Source organism: Bos mutus, chromosome X (genome assembly GCF_027580195.1).
Source record: "Bos mutus isolate GX-2022 chromosome X, NWIPB_WYAK_1.1, whole genome shotgun sequence".
Lineage (NCBI taxonomy): Eukaryota > Metazoa > Chordata > Mammalia > Artiodactyla > Bovidae > Bos > Bos mutus.
Window position 1 is genome coordinate 6,088,653 of NC_091646.1, and position 20,541 is coordinate 6,109,193.

A 20,541-nucleotide genomic window follows, 5' to 3' on the forward strand; every position below is an offset into this window, starting at 1 on the left:
CTATAAACTTGCCAAGGTGGTCATTTGTATATGGTATATAGGATTGAACTGATGGGTAAGAGCAGAAGAAATTTTGACTCCAGTCAACTGAAAGATCATCTTCTACCAGGGCTTTGTGGCTGGTTTGATCAAAGACTTCCCAGTTCTACACCCTAGGGTGTATTTTGAAGAATTTTTTAGGAATTCATTTTCCAATTCTTTAAGCTAAAAATAGTAGTGAGGAAAACTTTCTTTGTGAGACTATTTCAATCAGAAGACAATGCAGAGAACTTGTTCCCCATTAGTTTAACATTGCTATAAATTGTTTTGTTTTGTTTTTCCTAAATCCATGGCCAATGGGTTGCTGTCCTTCTCTTTTCGCCAAATTTCTGGAGCATTGATTATTTGAAATTCATAGCTTGTATACCAAAATATCAATTTTTAAATTTGCAGTGGTCAGCCTTGTTTTATGTTAAACAAAACCAATTCATATGTGTCAGAATTTTATTAAACAATTTAACCTTTTCAAGACTGCTTTTATATTAACTACTGACTTTAAATTTTTCTTATTTTTTGATCACTCCTTGTCTAGAGTTATTCTAAGGCCTGAAGGGATGGCAGTACTACCTTTTATTTATATGGCCCTTCATGGACCATGGGCTTCCCTTGTGGCTCAGCTGGTAAAGCATCCGCCTGCAATGTGAGAGATCTGGGTTCGATCCCTGGGTTGGGAAAATCCCTGGGAGAAGGGAAAGGCTACCCACTCCAGTATTCTGGCCTGGAGAATTCCATGAACTGTATAGTCCATGGGGTCGCAAAGAGTTGGACATGACTGAGCGACTTTCACTCATAGATCATACAACACTTTGCAGAAGTTATCTCATTCAATTTTGGGAGATTCTAAAAATTTAGGAAACATTAGGGTCTGGAAGTCTAATTCAGCAGGTAATGCAGAAAATATACATACAGAGAAAGAATATAAAAGTCATATAGTAAAGATTAGAAATGCTCTAAGGAAGGGTATAAGATTATTGGCAGGAGGGAGAAAGTTGGAGAATACTTTGTAAAGGTACTGACCCAAGCCAGATATTAGAAATTAAACTGGTGAAAAATCAGAGGGACATATTCTAGGTGGTTGATACAAGATGTCCAAAGATACTGAGGCAAAAATAAATAGGTCGTCTTTGAAAGATGGTGATAAGAATCCCTTAATGGAGCAGAATGCCGTTTACTCAGTAGTTCTTGGTGGACAGTGACTCTAGTACACAGTTCTCTCTTGATATCTTCACTCAATCGTCACAAAATAAATGCTTATAGATTAGAGTAGAATGTTACAGGGGTCACATTGTTTGCCTTTAAGAATATAAGCAGCAAGGGGAAAACAGTGAATAATACACAAGGAGGTTCCCACAAGGATAACAGCTGATTTTTCAATAGAAACTCTTCAGCCCAGAAGGGAATGGCAGGACATACTTAAAGTGAAGAAAGAAAAGAACCTACAGCCCAGATTACTGTACCCAGCAAGGATCTCATCAAATACAAAGGAGAAATCAAAAGCTTTGCAGACAAGGAAAAGCTGAGAGAATTCAGCATCATGAAACCAGCTCTCCAACAAATGTTAAAGGATCTTCTCTACACAGGAAACACAGAAAGGGTGTATAACTCGAATCCAAAACAACAAAGTAAATGCCAATGGGATCATACTTATCAATGATTACCTTAGATGTAAATGGGTTGAATGCTGCAACCAAAAGACAAAAACTGGCTGAATGGATACAAAAACAAGACCCCTATATATGTTGTCTACAAGAGACCCACCTCGAAACAAGGGACACTTATAGACTGAAAATGAAGGGCTGGAAAAAGATATTCCATGTAAATAGAGACCAAAAGAAAGCAGGAGTAGCAATACTCATATCAGATAAAACAGACTTTAAAACAAAAGGTGTGAAAAGAGACAAACAAGGACACTACATAATGATCAAAGGATCAATCCAAGAAGAAGATATAACAATTATAAATATATATGCACCCAACATAGGATCACCGCAATATGTAAGACAAATGCTAACAAGTATAAAAGGGGAAATTAACAATAACACAATAATAGTGGGAGACTTTAATACCCCACTCACACCTATGGATAGATCAACTAAACAGAAAATTAACAAGGAAACACAAACTTTAAATGATACAATAGACCAGTTAGACCTAATTGATATCTATAGGACATTTCACGCCAAAAAAATGAATTTCACCTTTCTCTCAAGCACACACGGAACCTTCTCCAGGATAGATCACATCCTGCGCCATAAATCTAGCCTTGGTAAATTCAAAAAATTGAAATCATTCCAAGCATCTTTTCTGACCATAAGGCAGTAAGATTAGATCTTAATTAGAGGAGAAAAACTATTAAAAATTCCAACAAATGGAGGCTGAACAACACACTGCTGAATAACCAACAAATCACAGAAGAAATAAAAAAAAAGAAATCAAAATATGCATAGAAACGAATGAAAATGAAAACACAACAACTCAAAACCTGTGGGACACTGTAAAAGCAGTGCTAAGAGGAAAGTTCATAGCAATCCAGGCATACCTCAAGAAACAAGAAAAAAGTCAAATAAATAACCTAACTCTTCACTTAAAGCAACTAGAAAAGGAAGAAATGAAGAACCCAGGGTTAGTAGAAGGAAAGAAATCTTAAAAATTAGGGCAAAATAAATGCAAAAGAAACAAAAGAGACCATAGCAAAAATCAACAAAAGCAAAAAGCTGGTTCTTTGAAAGGATAAATAAAATTGACAAACCATTAGCCAGACTCATCAAGAAACAAAGGGAGAAAAATCAAATCAATAAAATTAGAAACGAAAATGGATAGATCACAACAGACAACACAGAAATACAAAGGATCATAAGAGACTCCTACCAGCAATTATATGCCAATAAAATGGACAATGTGGAAGAAATGGACAAATTCTTAGAAAAGTACAACTTTCCAAAACTGAACCAGGAAGAAATAGAAAATCTTAACAGACCCATCACAAGCACGGAAATTGAAACTGTAATTAGAAATCTTCCAGCAAACAAAAGCCCAGGTCCAGATGGCTTTACAGATGAATTCTACCAAAAATGTAGAGAAGAGCTAACACCTATGCTACTCAAACTCTTCTGGAAAATTGCAGAGGAATGTTAACTTCCAAACTCATTCTATGAGGTCACCATCACCCTAATACCAAAACCTGACAAAGATGCCACAAAAAAAGAAAACTACAGGCCAATATCACTGATGAACATAGATGCAAAAATCCTTAACAAAATTCTAGCAAACAGAATCCAACAACACATTAAAAAGATCATACATCATGACCAAGTGGGCTTTATTCCAGGGATGCAAGGATTTTTCAATATCCGCAAATCAATCAATGTAATACACCATATTAACAAATCGAAAGATAAAAACCATATGATATCTCAATAGATGCAGAGAAAGCCTTTGACAAAATTCAACATCCATTTATGATAAAAACTCTCCAGAAAGCAGGAATAGAAGGAGCATACCTCAACATAATAAAAGCTATATATGACAAACCAACAGCAAATGTTATCCTCAATGGTGAAAAATTGAAAGCATTTCCCCCAAAGTCAGGAACAAGACAAGGGTGCCCACTCTCACCACTACTATTCAACATAGTTTTGGAAGTTTTGGCCTCAGCAATCAGAGCAAAAAAGAAATAAAAGGAATCTAAATTGGAAAAGAAGAAGTAAAACTCTCTCTGTTTTCAGATAACATGATCCTCTACATAGAAAACCCTAAAGACTCCACCAGAAAATTACTAGAGCTAATCAATGAATATAGTAAAGTTGCAGGATATAAAATAAACACACAGAAATCCCTTGCATTCCTATACATTAACAATGAGAAAACAGAAAGAGAAATTAAGGAAACAATTCCATTCCCCATTGCAATGAAAACAATAAAATACTTAGGAATATATCTACCTAAAGAAACTAAAGACCTATATATAGAAAACTATAAAACACTGATGAAAGAAATCAAAGAGGACACAAATACATGGAGAAATATACTGTGTTCATGGATCAGAAGAATCAATATAGTGAAAATGAGTATACTACCCAAAGCAATCTATAGATTCAATGCAATCCCTATCAATCCCTGACTTCAGGCTCTACTACAAAGCCATAGTCATCAAGACAGTATGGTACTGGCACAAAGACAGAAATATAGATCAATGGAACAAAATAGAAAGCCCAGAGATAAATCCATGCACCTATGGACACCTTATCTTTGACAAAGGAGGCAAGAATACACAATGGAGAAAAGACAATCTCTTTAACAAGTGGTGCTGGGAAAACTGGCCAACCACTTGTAAAAGCAGGAAACTAGAACACTTTCTAACACCATACACAAAAATAAACCCAAAATGGATTAAAGATCTAAATGTAAGACCAGAAACTATAAAATTCCTAGAGGAGAACATAGGCAAAACACTCTCCAACATAAATCACAGCAGGATCCTCTATGACCCACCTCCCAGAATATTGGAAATAAAAGCAAAAATAAACAAATGGGACCTAAGTAAAATTAAAAGCTTCTGTACAACAAAGGAAACTATAAGCCTGGTGAAAAGACAGCCTTCAGAATGGGAGAAAATAATAGCAAATGAAGCAATGGACAAAGAATTAATCTCAAAAATATACAAGCAACACCTGCAGCTCAATTCCAGAAAAATAAAAGACCCAGTCAAAAAATGGGCCAAAGAATTAAACAGACATTTCTCCAAAGAAGACATACAGATGGCTAGCAAACACATGAAAAGATGCTCAACATCACTCATTATCAGAGAAATGCAAATCAAAACCACAATGAGGTACCATTTCATGCCAGTCAGAATGGCTGCTATCCAAAAATCTACAAGCAATAAATGCTGGAGAGGTTGTGGAGAAAAGGGTGTGGAGAAAAATTCCCACTGTTGATGGGAATGCAAACTAGTACAGCCACTGTGGAGAACAGTGTGGAGATTCCCTAAAAAGCTGGAAATAGAAGTGACATATGACCCAGCAATCCCACTGCTGGGCATACACAGTGAGGAAACCAGAATTGAAAGAGACACGTGTACCCCATTGTTCATCACAGCACTGTTTATAATAGCCAGGACATGGTAGCAACCTAGATGTCCATCAGCAGACAAATGGATAACAAAGCTGTGGTACATATACACAATGGAATATTACTCAGCTGTTATAAAGAATACATTTGAATCAGTTCTAATGAGGTGGATGAAACTGGAGCCTATTATACAGAGTGAAGTAAGCCAGAAAGGAAAACACCAATATAGTATACTAACACATATATATGGAATTTAGAAAGATGGTAACAATAACCCTGTATGCAAGACAGCAAAAGAGACTCAGATGTATAGAACAGTCTTTGGGACTCTGTGGGAGAGGACGAGGGTGGGATGATTTGGGAGAATGGCATTGAAACATGTATATTATCATATGTGAAACGAATCACCAGTCCAGGTTCGATGCATGAGACAGGGGCTCAGGGCTGGTGCACTGGGATGACCCTAGAGGGATGGGATGGGGAGAAGTGGGAGGGGGATTCAGGATGGGGAACGCATGTACACCTGTGGGAGATCCATGTCGATGTATGGCAAAACCGATACAATATAGTTAAGTAATTAGCCTCAAATTAAAATAAATTAAAAAAAGAGTATGTGTTTGAAGCATTTGCTAGTGTTTTAATAAAGCAGTCATTTAACTCTTTAGCTCACTGTTCTCACTTCTCTAGATGGTATTGTGCTGCAAATTAATGCAGTTTGTTACACACACACATGCATACATTCAAAATGCACACAATAAACAAACAGCTTCACATCCTTAGTAAACATAATGAAAATACACAAGTATACATGGAAGACCACAATAGTCAATAAGAATTCAGGCTCCAGAGTGATATGAATAGCCAGAAAATTGGACCAGCATAGGTAAGAAATGAGAAATTTTTAGGGCCATTGAGCACCATGCATTTTCAGTGTTCAGTAGCCCTGAAAATTTCTCATTTAGGCCAGGAAGTCTCTGTCTCATTTGAAATGTTGAAATAAAGGGAACCTGTATAGGTTCTCATTGATCTAAACTTCTGTTGAAGTCCAGGACCTCCCACCATCATTTCTAGTCCCTGAATCTTTTTCTAGACTCTTGTCACGAAGGCTCTAAAACAGGCCTTTTTGTTGTGGTAACTGAATTAGCTTCAGAGAAAATTCTCCCATTTTATGTGAGTACAGTCTAAGCTGGACCCTGCAGTAAGATGAGTATTTGTTCAAGGAAATAAACAGAAATTGTTTATTCCCACATCATATTTCCTTCCTTCTTAGGTTGCTGAAGGATATTTTCATGTCTATCTAAATAAGAATGAAGTCCCTTTTTATTTCTTCCAAGTTCCTGCCTCACATCATCATCTTCCTACCTCATCTCCAAGAATTATGCTGTAATTCTGTGTCCTTCTCTGGTTTGGGCCATGTTTACAGATTCGCAACTCACTATACTTTGGAGTGCATCCTTTCTAACATTAACATGGTCTTTTCACTGTGTTCTGGGATGGCTCCAGTGAGACAATATCAGTCACAAAGCATGAATGTTTATACTTTAGGCTTTTAACTCTGCCCAGGTTTTTTGCCTTATTTTTCACTATACTGACAAGGTGGAGAAATCTTGAAAATTAAATGAGGCAAAATTGGTAGGTCCTGAGTACCGAGATAATGAGTGCATTTGGAGCTGTGAGGTGGGGAGACTAGGCTTCAGGAAGCTTAGTTATTTAAGTCCTCTGATACCCACAGGCTCCAGACTTGCATGTGGGAGCAGTCCATCTATTACTCCTGTGCCCTAGAAAAGGCTGATGAGGCCTGAGCAGAAAAATAAAGGTCAGGTCTGGGTGGTGTACCTTTATTACTCTGTTGTCATTTGGACCTTTAAAAAGGCTCTCTGTGAAAATTGCCAAAGGACATGAAATGGTCCTGTTAACTCACTGTTCAGGGCCTAGTGTAGTACTGTGGATTTGATAAAGCTTTTTCACAAAGTAGGAGAAGAAGACGTTAAATTGGGCTAATTTTCGAAGACTAGGAGAAATCAGAGAAGTCTATTTTGTTTTGTTTTCGACTTGAAATTGAGTGGGTGTTCAGCAGAACTGTGTTTAAGTAAACTTACATGAACTGATTAGTTTGACAATTTGATATCATTTTCCTTTCAAAGTCCCGAAACTGAGAAATATAAAATGGTACCCAGCTGTGAAAATTATTTGCGTCCTGTCTGGTGTTGCTCCTTTCTACCTTCTTCTCTCCCTCCCCATCTCTCTCCCTCCTTCCTTCTGCCTTCCTTCCTTATTCCCTCTTTCCCTCTTTTTTTTTCTATCCTTCCTTCCCTTCTTCATATTTCTTGCTGAAGACTATAATAACTCATTGAAAATTTCCCTAGAGCCAGGAATGAATTACTAGTGGCTGTGTAGAATTTTTTAATTGTGTGAATTTTTATTCACTGTGCCATAGAGTGGTGATGGTTTAGTTGCTAAATTGTGTCCAACTCTTATGACCCCCATGGACTGTAGCCCGCCAGGCTAATTTGTCCATGGGATTTCCAATGCATTGCCATAGAGTAATTTTTGTAATAGCCACATTCATAAACTGATGATTTCATGTTTCATGAGGAACTATTTACTAAATTGATTTTTTACATGATATGGCTTATGTACTCTGTTTATCAATAATCTTACAATTCACAATGGATACCTAGGCTGTATCAATGCTTTAACATAGTAAGACTTGTAATCATGACAAGATCTTACTTAGCTAATGTGACTGATTATCCTTCACAGTAGAAATATAACTAGCACCTTGACCCATAGAACCACTTATACTTTTCCCATTTGAAAATATTAACCATTTCACATTTTGTACTAACAGCCTTAAGTTATAGTTAACAGAATTTTATTACAAGAGAGTTTACCTAGAGATTTGTTTCTAGTTGGACCTGAACATTTTGCAAATGAGGAAACTGAGGCCCCAAGATATTAATTGACTTATCTAAAAATCACATGGCTAATTAATAACACCTGTCTTTGCATATAGTCCATAAGGCTTGTTATGAATTACAGTAATTAAGGATAATAATTTTATGACCTCTCTCTCTCTTTCTTATTTTGGAAGTAGAGTAAATTCTTTGGAAGTTATATTCCAAATCACTCAGGTCATGGCTAAGATTTATCACCCTTTTTGACTTCCAATGATTTATTTGGAGTGCGATGTCCTAAAGCTCCATTTTTAGAGGAAGTGTGGATAGGTAGAATTGAAAGAAAAATAAAGTCTTGAGCTTATCAGAAACTCAGAAATGGCATTTCTAGAAAAATGCTGATATAAATAACCATTACTCTCTCTTTCAAGTCTTGATAAATGACTTCTTCAGGCTGAACACCTGAAGATCAATCCCTAGATTCATAAAGAATATATAGTAGTTCATTTTATTCAGTATGTTTTAGAATTTTTAAAAAATCATTAACTCATTAGCATTAATAGAGGCCTATGTGATTCTGCATTGGAGAAGGAAATGGCAACCCACTCCATTCTATCACTTTCTATCACTGCAGGTAGGTTTGCATTTATAGAATTTTATTTAAATGGAAACATGCAGTACATACACCTTCTGTTGGTCTTTTTTTTTTCACTCACCATAATTATTTTGAGGTCCATGCATCGTATTATATATCAAATGTTCTTTTTTTTTAACTGAGTAGTATTCCACAGTATGTACATACCACATGATTCATCCTATTAGCTATTTATGGACACTTGGGTTGTTTCTAATTTTTAGCTGTTACTGAGTGAAGTTTCTCAGTGTTCTTGCCTGGAGAATCCCAGGGACCGGGGAGCCTGGTGAGCTGCCGTCTATGGGGTCGCACAGAGTCAGACACGACTGAAGCGACTTAGCAGCAGCAGCAGCAGCATAGTGATTCTGCAAGGAGATCCAACCAGTCCATTCTAAAGGACATCAGTCCTGGGTGTTCTTTGGAAGGAATGATGCTAAAGTTGAAACTCCAGTACTTTGGCCACCTCATACGAACAGTTGACTCATTGGAAAAGACTCCGATGCTGGGGGGAATTGGGGACAGGAGGAAAAGGGGATGACAGAGGATGAGATGGCTGGATGGCATCACCAACTTGATGGACATGAGTTTGAGTGAACTCCGGGAGTTGGTGATGGATGGGGAGGACTGGCGTGCTGCAGTTTATGAGGTCACAAAGAGTCGGACACGACTGAGTGACTGAACTGAACTGATAGTGATTCTGCATGCCAGATCCACTCAACTTAGTCTCATGATTCCCAACTACAGAATGTTCCCTTAGCCGCTGAAAGCTCATCAGTGATCAGTTTCATCTTTAGTTTCCCCTCTAAAACTGACTTTCAACTCTTATGTTCCTTACGAAAAAAATGCTCCCAAGAGGATCAATGACAAATCATGAGTCACTTAGCCTTGAGTGCCTCTTAGCTTATAAGTAAGCAGAACAGCATTTTGAATACCTTTCTGTTCATTATTACATGTACTTTCTACCACTAGGAGGAAAAAAGCTGAGCCTCCTTCTGGCTCAGAGACCCTTGGCTCCACTTGTGAAAACTAAGGGGTTCTTCAGTCTCCTAACTCTCTATCGTATGGTCTTATCGTTGTTGTTGTTTAGTCCCTAAGTCATGTCCAGCTCTTTTGCAACCCCATGGATTACAGCCTACTAGCCTCCTCTGTCCATTGGATTTTCCAGGCAAGAGTACTGAAGTGGGTTACCATTTCCTCCTCCAGGGAATCTTTCTGACCCAGGGATTAAACCCATGTCTCCTGCTTGGCAGGTGGATTCTTTACCACTGAGCCACCTCGGAAGCCCATCTTATGGAGTACAATGCACTGAAAAAAACAATAAGTATAGAGGTATAACTGAAGTAACAATAAACTACACAAATGTAAAGTGTACAATCTGGTAAACTTTGGTATGCATACACATGTGTGACTATTGCCACAGGCAAGATGGCAGAGGTTTAGATATCCCAAAGGTATCTTTGTGCCCCTTTGTTCCCTATTTCTCCCTTACTTTCTTCCCCTAGACATAACCACTGATTGGCTTTCTATCACTGCAGGTAGGTTTGCATTTATAGAATTTTATTTAAATGGAAACATGCAGTACATACACCTTCTGTTGGTCTTTTTTTTTCACTCACCATAATTATTTTGAGGTCCATGCATCGTATTATATATCAAATGTTCTTTTTTTTTTAACTGAGTAGTATTCCACAGTATGTACATAGCACATGATTCATCCTATTAGCTATTCATGGACACTTGGGTTGTTTCTAATTTTTAGCTGTTACTGAGTAAAGTTTCTGAACAATCTCATACAGGTGTTTGTGTAGACAGTAATTTTTATTTCTTTGTGATAAATGTCCCAAAGTACCTTGTTCTCCTGTTAAATTTAGCTTTACCTCTTTAGGAAGCTGCCAGATTATTTTCCAAAGTGATTGTACCATTTGACTTTCTTACCAGCAGTGTATGTAGTTGATCCACAGCTGATGTGATCAGAACTTTTGAACCATTCTGGTAGGTCTGTAGTGGTATCTCATTATAGTTTTAGTTTGTACTTTCCTAATAACTAATGATGTTGAACATCTTTTCATTTGTTTGTTCCTTCCTGTATCTTTCTCTGTGAATTTTCTCTTTGAATCTCTTGCCCATTTTAAAAACTGATTTCAACTCTTTATTAATCTGCTCAGATTTGTCTCCTACAAGGCTGCAAAATCGTTTTTCCTTTCAATCAGAATTAAATACATGTTCATGAGGCCTACATACATCATTCACTTGGGATCCTCTTTGTCTGTTTACTCCTGAAATGTAGTTTCTCATGTTGCCAGTCTATCCATTTACACTTAGATATTCTAAGATTGTACTTACATTTCTCTTGTGGCTAGCTTTTTGGTAAGAATAGATCTATACTAAATCCAATTGAACTTTATCTTCTCTTGGGAAAAAGTAGTATTTTAGGTAACAAGGTTATATGTGCAGGGCTAAAAACATCCACTTTTGGTGCCTTGTAAGTGCTTTCATAGAAAGTACATCCTATGGGAATTTTGAATACCACCAAGACATTTGTGCTTTTAAGGAAATAATTTACAATGGTAACATTGATTTCAAGAAAGGGAAGTGAAGCTGTTCAATGAATATCATTTACTGTAAATAAGTGAAACTTTTCCTTTTCTTTCTTATTTATTTAACTTTTTTCTTTATCATCAGAAAACAGGCAGCTGATAGCTTACTTGGATTGTTACTTTGGTAACATTGATTTCAAGAAAGGGAAGTGAGGCTGTTCAATGAATATCATTTACTGTAAATAAGTGAAACTTTTCCTTTTCTTTCTTATTTATTTAACTTTTTTCTTTATCATCAGAAAACAGGCAGCTGATAGCTTACTTGGATTGTTACTTTTGAAAGTTACATATTGGTAAGGAAGTATACTTTTATCTGACTGTGTTTAAGGGAATGTGGTGTTTAGTCTTTGCATTCAAATCATTGTTCTAATAGAAATCTTACATAATTTTATACCACTTTTCCTTAGATGGGAACAAATCCACATTCAAATTTCTTTTTGAATGGGGGGAAAATCACTTTAACAAAGAGGGATTCTGCTTACATCCATCAGTGGTTATTTTAAAAGAACTTTTCTATTATTTTATTATCTGAAGTGACAAATTAGCTTTCTATTTTTATTTGCTCATCCTTTTCCAATGAATGTCTTTAATATGACTCAGATGTGTATATTAAAATCTTTGGAAAGTCACATCTCATACATCATTGTATGAGTGAAAATAAATGCAGGTTTGTGCTTTTAAAAGTAAATTCTGGAATTAATGCTCTGAATCCATGCAAATAGATGGGAGGGGGGCACTTCAGAGTAATTCAGTTCAATAATTTTCTTGCTGGTGTCCAAATAGAATTTGAATTGTTGCAAAATCTTTGGTAATGCCACAGTAAGATTGCTCTCTGACTTCTCCCATTTTCCTAGCTCCCACTGATTTCTAAGAAAACTGTAGGGAAGAAGTTTTCAAAGTATGGTCCCTGGGCAAATTGCATAAGCCTTTACCTGTGAACTTGTGAGAAATGCAGATTCTTTAGCTCTACCACAGACCAGCTGAATAAGACATTGAAACAGGTTGGGGCAGGGCAGGCACAGCAACCTGTTTCTTGACAAACCTTTCAGGTGATTCTGAAGCATGCAAAAGTTTGGGAACCACTAGTCTAGGGGAAGGAAGGAAGTTGTGAATCCAGGCCAAAATAAACTTCGTGAACCAAGCTGACAGGCCTAGATAAACTTCATGAACCAAACTGACAGGTTCATGACAAGGTTGCTGCAGCAACAACTACACAGGATTGGATAGCTTTGTGAAAGTAAGAGGCATGAATACTAACTGATCACAGTGTTCTAGATCACTAAGATTTATATTGGGAAAGATGGATTTTTACGTTTAGCCTTATGTCGAGGAAAAGCCCAGTTTCATAAGGTTTTGTGTATGACGTGGAAACCATGCCTATTTTTTTAAACATCACTCCTTTGGAATTTAGAAAATTTTGGTAGAAAAACAGAATTACTCTTAAAGACATTCATCACAAAAATGATAAGCAACATCCTCAACAGTGATGAATAATCCTGAAAAAATTTATAGTTGACTTTCCCTAATACAATATAGTAGCTTTATTTGCCTGCAACATGTTTCACAGAACACCGTGCTGGACACCTAATGGCTATTGAATAAGCATTAAGATTTGATTTGTTAAACCCTCGTTTGACAATTACATGTCAAACACACACAAAATAGACATTTAGAAACCCTGTTTGTGTTCTGTACTCGTCTTTCTAGAAGAGTCAGTTTAAATTGGTCTAAATATGGTCAGTCTAAATTCTAGCACTTTCTGTATTCAAAGAATTAAATTCATTTTAGGGTTTGCATTTTATTGATATGTGCTAAGGATTAGATGCACTCAGTTAAGCTTCTTCCTGGCCAAATGACATACCCTGTCTCTGATGTCAGTCTGAGAAAATCCTATATAGTGTACAACATCCCCGGATTACCTTATCTAAGTATTACATGGACATTGCAGATGATATGTCTTGGCATGTGGTCATTTTTCATTAACTTATTAAGGTCTGTTAAAGCATCTTTCCCCCTTTTTGACACTTTGCCATAACTGAATGCAAAATCGACTATAAAACTGAATGAATGCCTGATATCCATGCAGTAAGTTGATGACACTTCCTTGGTGTCTAGCAGACATCAATTGCAGATGTTCTAGGAAAAAGGGCTCTGTTGCTACCCAACATTGGCTATGGACAGTGCTGTCTGTCCTCTGGCCTTTATTTTCCTCAACTGTAGACAGAGGGGATTCATTATATCATCTCTAAGATCCTAAATATTTTATGATTCTAAGGCTTAGGGGAAGTTTGGTGCTGGGGGGGCGGGGGGCGGGATCCAACCCTCAAAGCACTGCTGAGTTATAATCTACGATTGAAAGATTTTATGTATTTCTTGAAAGAATGAATGAAACAGAATAACTAGCATAAAGTCAGCCTCGATATTCTTTGGAGACAACAGGAAATAGTGATATTAGGTACTCATAATTTTACAGTTTAGACTAATGTGTTTGGGAAAAATACTTTTGAAAAGTATATTTAATCTTAATGCTTTTTCCTCACAGTTTTCACATTGAATTATGTATTCTTAACTCTAAGGTATATGAAATACTTAGAAAAGGCAATAATTTTAATATTTTAAGCATAGGTGTGCTCTGACGATCATATATATTCTTCCTAGAAGAGAAATATCTTTTAAAGGACAGCTCTCTGCACTTTATACTCCCTGTATTCACTTATTTCATTACATTTGTGTAATCTAAAATTGTAGCTATAAAGCTATGTGGGGCATGCTTTTGCCAGAACCTTGTAAGAATCAACAGGAGCATAATTTTAAGCTGCTGCTGCTTCTAAGTCACTTCAGTCATGTCCGACTCTGTGCGACCCCATAATTTTAAGCTACAGAAGCACAAAATAAGCACAGAATCCTAGCTACCAGAAATAAAATGGCCAGAATTCTAACTTTGCAAAGACATAAATACTAACAATGGAGGAATGGAACATAAGGACAAAAAAGTAGAATTTGACCAGGTATTTCTGTTTCCTTCTAAATTTTTCCTCTGAACTTTGTTTCTTCTCAGAGATGGAATTCTGTGAGACTCCTCACACTCTGTGCTCTGGCTACCAGACAGACATGCACAGTGTTTCCCGGCATGGCTACCAACTAGAGATGGGATCTGATGTGGACACAGAGACAGAAGGCGCTGCCTCCCCTGACCATGCACTGAGAATGTGGATCCGGGGGATGAAATCAGAGCATAGTTCCTGTTTGTCCAGCCGGGCCAACTCCGCATTGTCCTTGACTGACACTGACCATGAAAGGAAGTCTGATGGAGAGAACGGTAATATAACCACCTATATTAATAGTTTATGGAAAACCCAGAGAGAATGTAGGTTTTAGCCTTTGATTTGTTTTTTCTTCCTTATATCTGATACCTTTCATTTCCTATACAAAATGAAAATGCAGGGTCCCATGGACAAGGCATGTACCTAAGTATCAGGCAAATAGACACATTCATTTACAATAATAAATAAAGTACTTTTTATTTCTGGTTGTTCCCCCAAGGGAAATCAATCTTATATCATCAGCAATATTGTGCATGTCTTATTCATTACTCACCTTTTATTTTCATCTTTATTTTCTAGTACAATACTGGTGATATTTATTTTAGAAGTACTCATTTCATGTATTTTGACTTTGTATCAATATATGAACAATGAGGCGAACAGCTGTATAGCCAAGCCTATTTTGTATGTGTTTTCTATTTTGATTCAGATTAACCTGTCAAGTGTACAGACAAAGGCAAAGTAACCAGATTAGGCTGAAATGATTAAAAAAACAACAACAAAGTGAATTACCATCAGCCATTTGCCAGACAATAAGTAATAAGGGCAGTATCATTAAATTGTAATTATGTATTATTGTCTTAAAACTTTTAGAAATGGAAAAGTTTTTGTCACTTTGATTTGTTGGGAAGAGGTTAATTTGTTTTGTTTCCTGCTTTTCTATCCCTACAAAAGAACAAAGTCCTTTCATAAAAATCACATTAATGCTTATTAAACACATTATCTACTCTTCTCATCATTCTGTTTGTCTGTATTTCATAGGTCCCATCACTGGGGACCTGGTCTGTCAGCAGTGGCTAATTAGTATTTTCTCAGGTACCAGAGAGGTAGCCAACAGCCCTGTACCTGCAGTTCTTTCTGTTCTGTCCTCCTCTGCCTCCCTCAGCCCAGAGGGGACATTGGCCACAAAGATATAATCAGGAATGACATTTGTCCACTAGTTAGAATATCATTTCCTAAATGAGAGGCCATTACACTTTGTAATATCACCAAATATCCTTGATGGTCTGGATATTTTAGGTTTATTTTCATGTTTGTATATATGCAATGCTGAATTTGACCAAGAGTATGGAGGAGGTAAAGTGTGGAAGTGAGAAAGGAATCTACTTGATCTCTGTCATGCATATTCATGTAAGTGAAGCAGCAGTAGCATGGATGTTGGGAAACCCTGCACTGGTCCCTAAAGTTTTCTGGGCTTTAACTATCAAACCAGAAAAATAACAACCAAATTTATGTGACATCAGGTAATAGAGGAGCTCCTCTATTTCCAAGACTTCTTGTTCTCCCTTATCTCACCACCCACGCACATGCGTAAGTCACAGTCATGTCTGACTCTGTACAACCCCATGGACTGTAGCCCACCAGACTCCTCTGTGCATGAAATTTTCCAGACAAGAATACTGGAGTGGGTTGCCATTTCCCATTCCAGGGTATCTTCCCAACCCAGGGATAGAACCCACATCTCCTGCATTTGCAGGCAGATTCTTTACCACTGAGCCACCTAGGAAGCCCTCACACCTCACAAAAGGAATATATGCTAAGTTCACTGGGCTGAAACATTAAAAGAAAAGACTTCCCCTAGGCTCAACCATTCTTCTACTCCTGCAAGACCCTAAGTCTGGGGTTTCTTCTGGGGTGACGAAACTACTCTGGAATTAGATAGTGATAATAATTCCACAACTCTGAAAATACTAAAAGCCACTTTAGGAGTGTGAACATTATGGTATGTGAATTGTATTTTGATTGAATCTATTATTTAAAAAATAATATTGGACGAAGAGTAAAGATTGAAGAATCCCAGATGAGTTGAACAAGGATTAATTAGTAAAAAATATTTGCTACTACAGGTTTTAAATTCTCTCCTGTTTGCTGTGACATGGAGGCTCAAGCTGGGTCTACTCAAGGCAAGTGTTTCCAAATATTTGATGACAAATTGTTTTTACCTCACCCCATCTCTGACAACCAGCCTGCACAGTTCAACCCTGCCAACAACACACAGGCCTGGTTCATTAACCTGTCAAAGATTAGTTTATTGGTAGCTTGTTGGTTTGTTTTCCTCTGGAAGATTTCATGGGTATGTGTTGATGGTAACAGTGAGGAGGTGAGGGAGGAGCTGAGGACAAAGACAAGATTTAAGGTCGAATAGAGAAACACTGATTTAGCATGAGAGTAGAGATTTAAATCAGGTATGGTTGGTTTTGGCCTCATGACTTTCTACATCATCTATGGTTTTTTGCATGACTCTAGCCATTGATTTAGTATAGTTTAGATACTGTCATAACTTCACAATGCCACCTGGCAAATGGCCTTGGGCTTTTCCTTCCAATGCTCTGGCTTGACTTAAGAATCACACTACAGCCCTGTCCCTGCTGTCAATTATAAATAACACCTTCAAATGAAGGAAATGCCATTCATTCTTTTCTGTAGACGTGTTGTCATTCTTCAGTGAGGGGACACTGGTGTCCTTTTACTTTTGCCTTCATTGTGCTCACTGGCTTTGCCCCTTTGCAGAGGGATACTTAAAACAATATTTATAAATGATTTTGATGAAAATCAAGTACTTTGCGAGATGGGGAACCCTCACATCTGACCACAGGACAATGACTCAAAATTTGTTAGCAACTGGGGGAAACGTATCAGGGGGAAGATGTATTAGAATCAGTTTTAGCAAAATGCACATTATCCTACCCCACCATGAGAACTGCTTACTGTGATGAGCCACTGTATGTACTGTACTCATGTGCCATATCCCTGGGAGGTTTGGGGAACTTTCGGGAATGTTTGGGGCTGTACAGCTTCATTTCGCCTTCTGTCTAATCAGCCATCTACCTTGGTCATGTAACACTATTTACTGAGACCGAGTTAGAAGACTCAGGAGTAAAGGATATGTGTCCTGTCTTTTTCTTTACAGGTTTATCTCCCTTATGGTTTATTTCAGAAATTGGATAGGGTACCACAAAATTGGGCAGGACTGCCAAGGTAAAAAGTGATCCAGTCTGCTAAAAACTAGTGTAAATGCCAGCCTCTTTTGGCCCAATGTATACCTCCAAAGAGGATTCAATAGAGCATAGTGATAAATAGTTTGTACTGTGAAGCCAGACTTAGATTTAAATCCCAGCTTAGATTTAAATCCCAGCTGTGTGATATTGGGAAAGTTGTATAATGTTTCTGTGCCTGAATTTCATCATCTGTTAAACCAGGAGGATATTACTATCTACCTCTAAGATTTTGTGATCACTGAATAAATGAATGTATATAAAGGATAGCAGTTGTATCATATAAGTATAGTCAGAATGTTCATTATTCTTATTGATCAGTACTTTATAATTTCCAAATACACTTTTAATATCTTTATCTCATTTCATCCTCATGACCCATCTATAGAATGATTCTATTGTTTCAGCATTTTACATAGGAGGAAGACTTAAAACAGCAATTTAGAAACAAGTTAGCTAAATACAATTGATTGTTTTCAAATAGCCAGACTTTTTAGCTCCTTTGACTCGTATGAATATAAGACATGAAGAACTTTATTCAGTTAGATAGAGTTCTGTAAGTTTTACTCTGCTCCTGCTAGCAATTTTCAGTAAGGAGTATAAAATTTCGAATCTTATTTATGACCTTGTGTAAGATTTTACCAATTTAGATTCCATAAATTTTCAATAAGTGATAACCAGGCCTGGCCTGCCTTCAGCATTTCCATAGATTCTTACAGAGGAGGTTTGAGTTGAGATGAGAGTGTAAATGGTTTTTCTAAAAGCATGTTAATTTGAAAAAAACAAGTTATTTTCAATGAATTGAACTTAATGTTTGTGTGCAAATATTGCTATTTATTTCTCATTGATCTCCTGCATTCATGAAAGCAGGCCTGGTAGGGAATCTATTTAGTAATTTGAGTTTGTCTATACTATGTTTGGAAAGAGTAAAATAGCTTAAAATTTTTAGGATTTATATGCTTCACAACCTAAGACTTCATGCCACTCCATCCATGTGCTTCAGTTAGTGTCAGTGACATTTTATTTTGTTTCTGTCTTCCTATATATTCTGATTTTTAGATTATTGATGATGCAATGATATAATATCATGGGGTTGATTTGGGATGATTTAAGCTTCACTCCTATAAATTTGGGAGAGAAGTGAAAGTAGGGGAATTTGTTAATTTGAGTAGGTTTTTCAACTGGGAAAGATTTGAGATGCAGTTTCAAAGACACTTTGAATTCTATTCATCCTAGGCTATTACAACTTGCATTTTCTACTTATATTTCTGAAATTATGTCTGTAAGGACTTATTTCTTTCATTTAATTAATTAGTCAAGCCTTTCAAAATATTTATATTTTTTTCTCACTTTTGTAAACTCTGTTTGGTTACCCTTAATTGAATTGAAGTTTCCAATATGCTTTAAGCCATGAAAAATTAAAATAAATAACCTTTACTTTCCGAATGAAACCAACTGAGAGGTCTGAAGCACAGGGAAGGGAGAGCAGCAGGTAACAGAAGAGAATGTGGTTTCTTGGCTTTTAGAGGACAGTCAGAACACTAATGCACTTTATTTCCATTCCCTCAGATACGTCCTAAGTAAACTCTTTGTTGTGTATTGATGCTTAATCATCTGCTAGGAAAACTGCAGGTTTACTCAAATCAGCTTCATCCTGAGGCCCATAAGCAGGAAACTTTGATATCAGTCACAAAGCTTTATTCATTTTACCCCTTTTCTACTCCCATTTCACATTACTACCAGTGTAACTATTCATTGTAGCCTAATACTTGAGTTGTTTATCTTCTGTCTTCAAAATGGTTTTTAATAAGTACTAGACGGGAAGCTACTTGAAGACAGAGCCTGGTTTATTCACTGTTTTTTCTTAAGGACTTAGCCACTGAATCTAGAGAACAATAGGTACTAAAAAATGAAGAATATACTTTACTCTTTGGGATTCCCTGGTAGATCAGTCAGTAAAGAATCCACCGACAATGCAGGAGACTGGCTAAAATACGTAGGAGATGAGGGTTTGATCCCTAAATCAGGAATTTCCCTAGGGGGAAGGACATGGCAACCCACTCCAGTATTCTTGCCTGGGAAATCCCATGGACAGAGAAGCCTGGCAGGCTATAATCGATGGACTTGCAAGAGTTGGACATGACAGCAACTAAACCACCACCACCACCACGCTTTACTCTAAAAGTTAAAACTGAGAGATAATATATTTTGTAGTTCTCGAAATAGAAATGTTGCGTGCATGTTCAGTTGCTCAGTTGTGTCCAAATCTTTGTGATCCCATGAACTGTAGCCCGCCAGGCTCCTCTGTTCATGGGATTTTCCAGGCAAGAATACTGGAGTGGGTAGCCATTCCCTTCCCCAGGAGATCTTCCCAACCCAGGGATCAAACCCACATTTCTTGTATCTCCCACATTGGCAGGCAGATTCTTTACCAACTATGCCACTTGGGAAGCCCTTAATAGAAATGCTGCAGTGAATCAAACCTCTTGTCATCTAACACACGACTCTACCTCTGACAGGTAATATAGTGGGCTTTTCTTAGAAGAACTTGGCAGGCCTACTTGAGCATTAACATCAGTGATTAGAGTGTTTCTCAATAATGATATTTGACTCTACATTAGGTTGAAGAAAAAAAACTATATTAGCAGCTAAATTTGAGTAATCAATTTCCAGGAATGTGTTTTTCACATGTGGCCCAAATGAAACATTTGGATTAGAAAACGTCAAAGTGCTTATCAAGGTGCTAAATAGAAGGAAATAGTTAAAGAAAGGCATTTTTAACCTGTAATAATGTCACAAAGAAATTACTGTGGCTATGCGCTTGTTGTTAATGATATTTCTGTGTAAGCAGTATTTATTGAGCAACTACTCTTTGCCAGGCTCTGTATTGGAGAGTGTGCTGTGCTGGGCCTAGTCACTCAGTCGTGTCTGCCTGTTTGTGACCCCATGGACTGCAGCCCTCCAGGCTCCTCTGTCCATGGGGAT

General features: G+C 37.2%; 1 protein-coding gene across 1 annotated transcript in view; it reads left to right on the top strand.

The window, feature by feature from the left end:
* Nucleotides 1–16,706, top strand: part of LOC106701423 (teneurin-1-like) — a 349,065-nt gene extending 332,359 nt beyond the window's left edge. The window contains exons 5-6 of the mRNA XM_070366166.1: nucleotides 14,296–14,556; nucleotides 16,408–16,706. Coding sequence (XP_070222267.1) covers nucleotides 14,296–14,556; nucleotides 16,408–16,706 — 560 coding nt within the window. The remainder of the gene's footprint in view (nucleotides 1–14,295; nucleotides 14,557–16,407) is intronic.
* The last annotated feature ends 3,835 nt before the right edge of the window (nucleotides 16,707–20,541 follow it).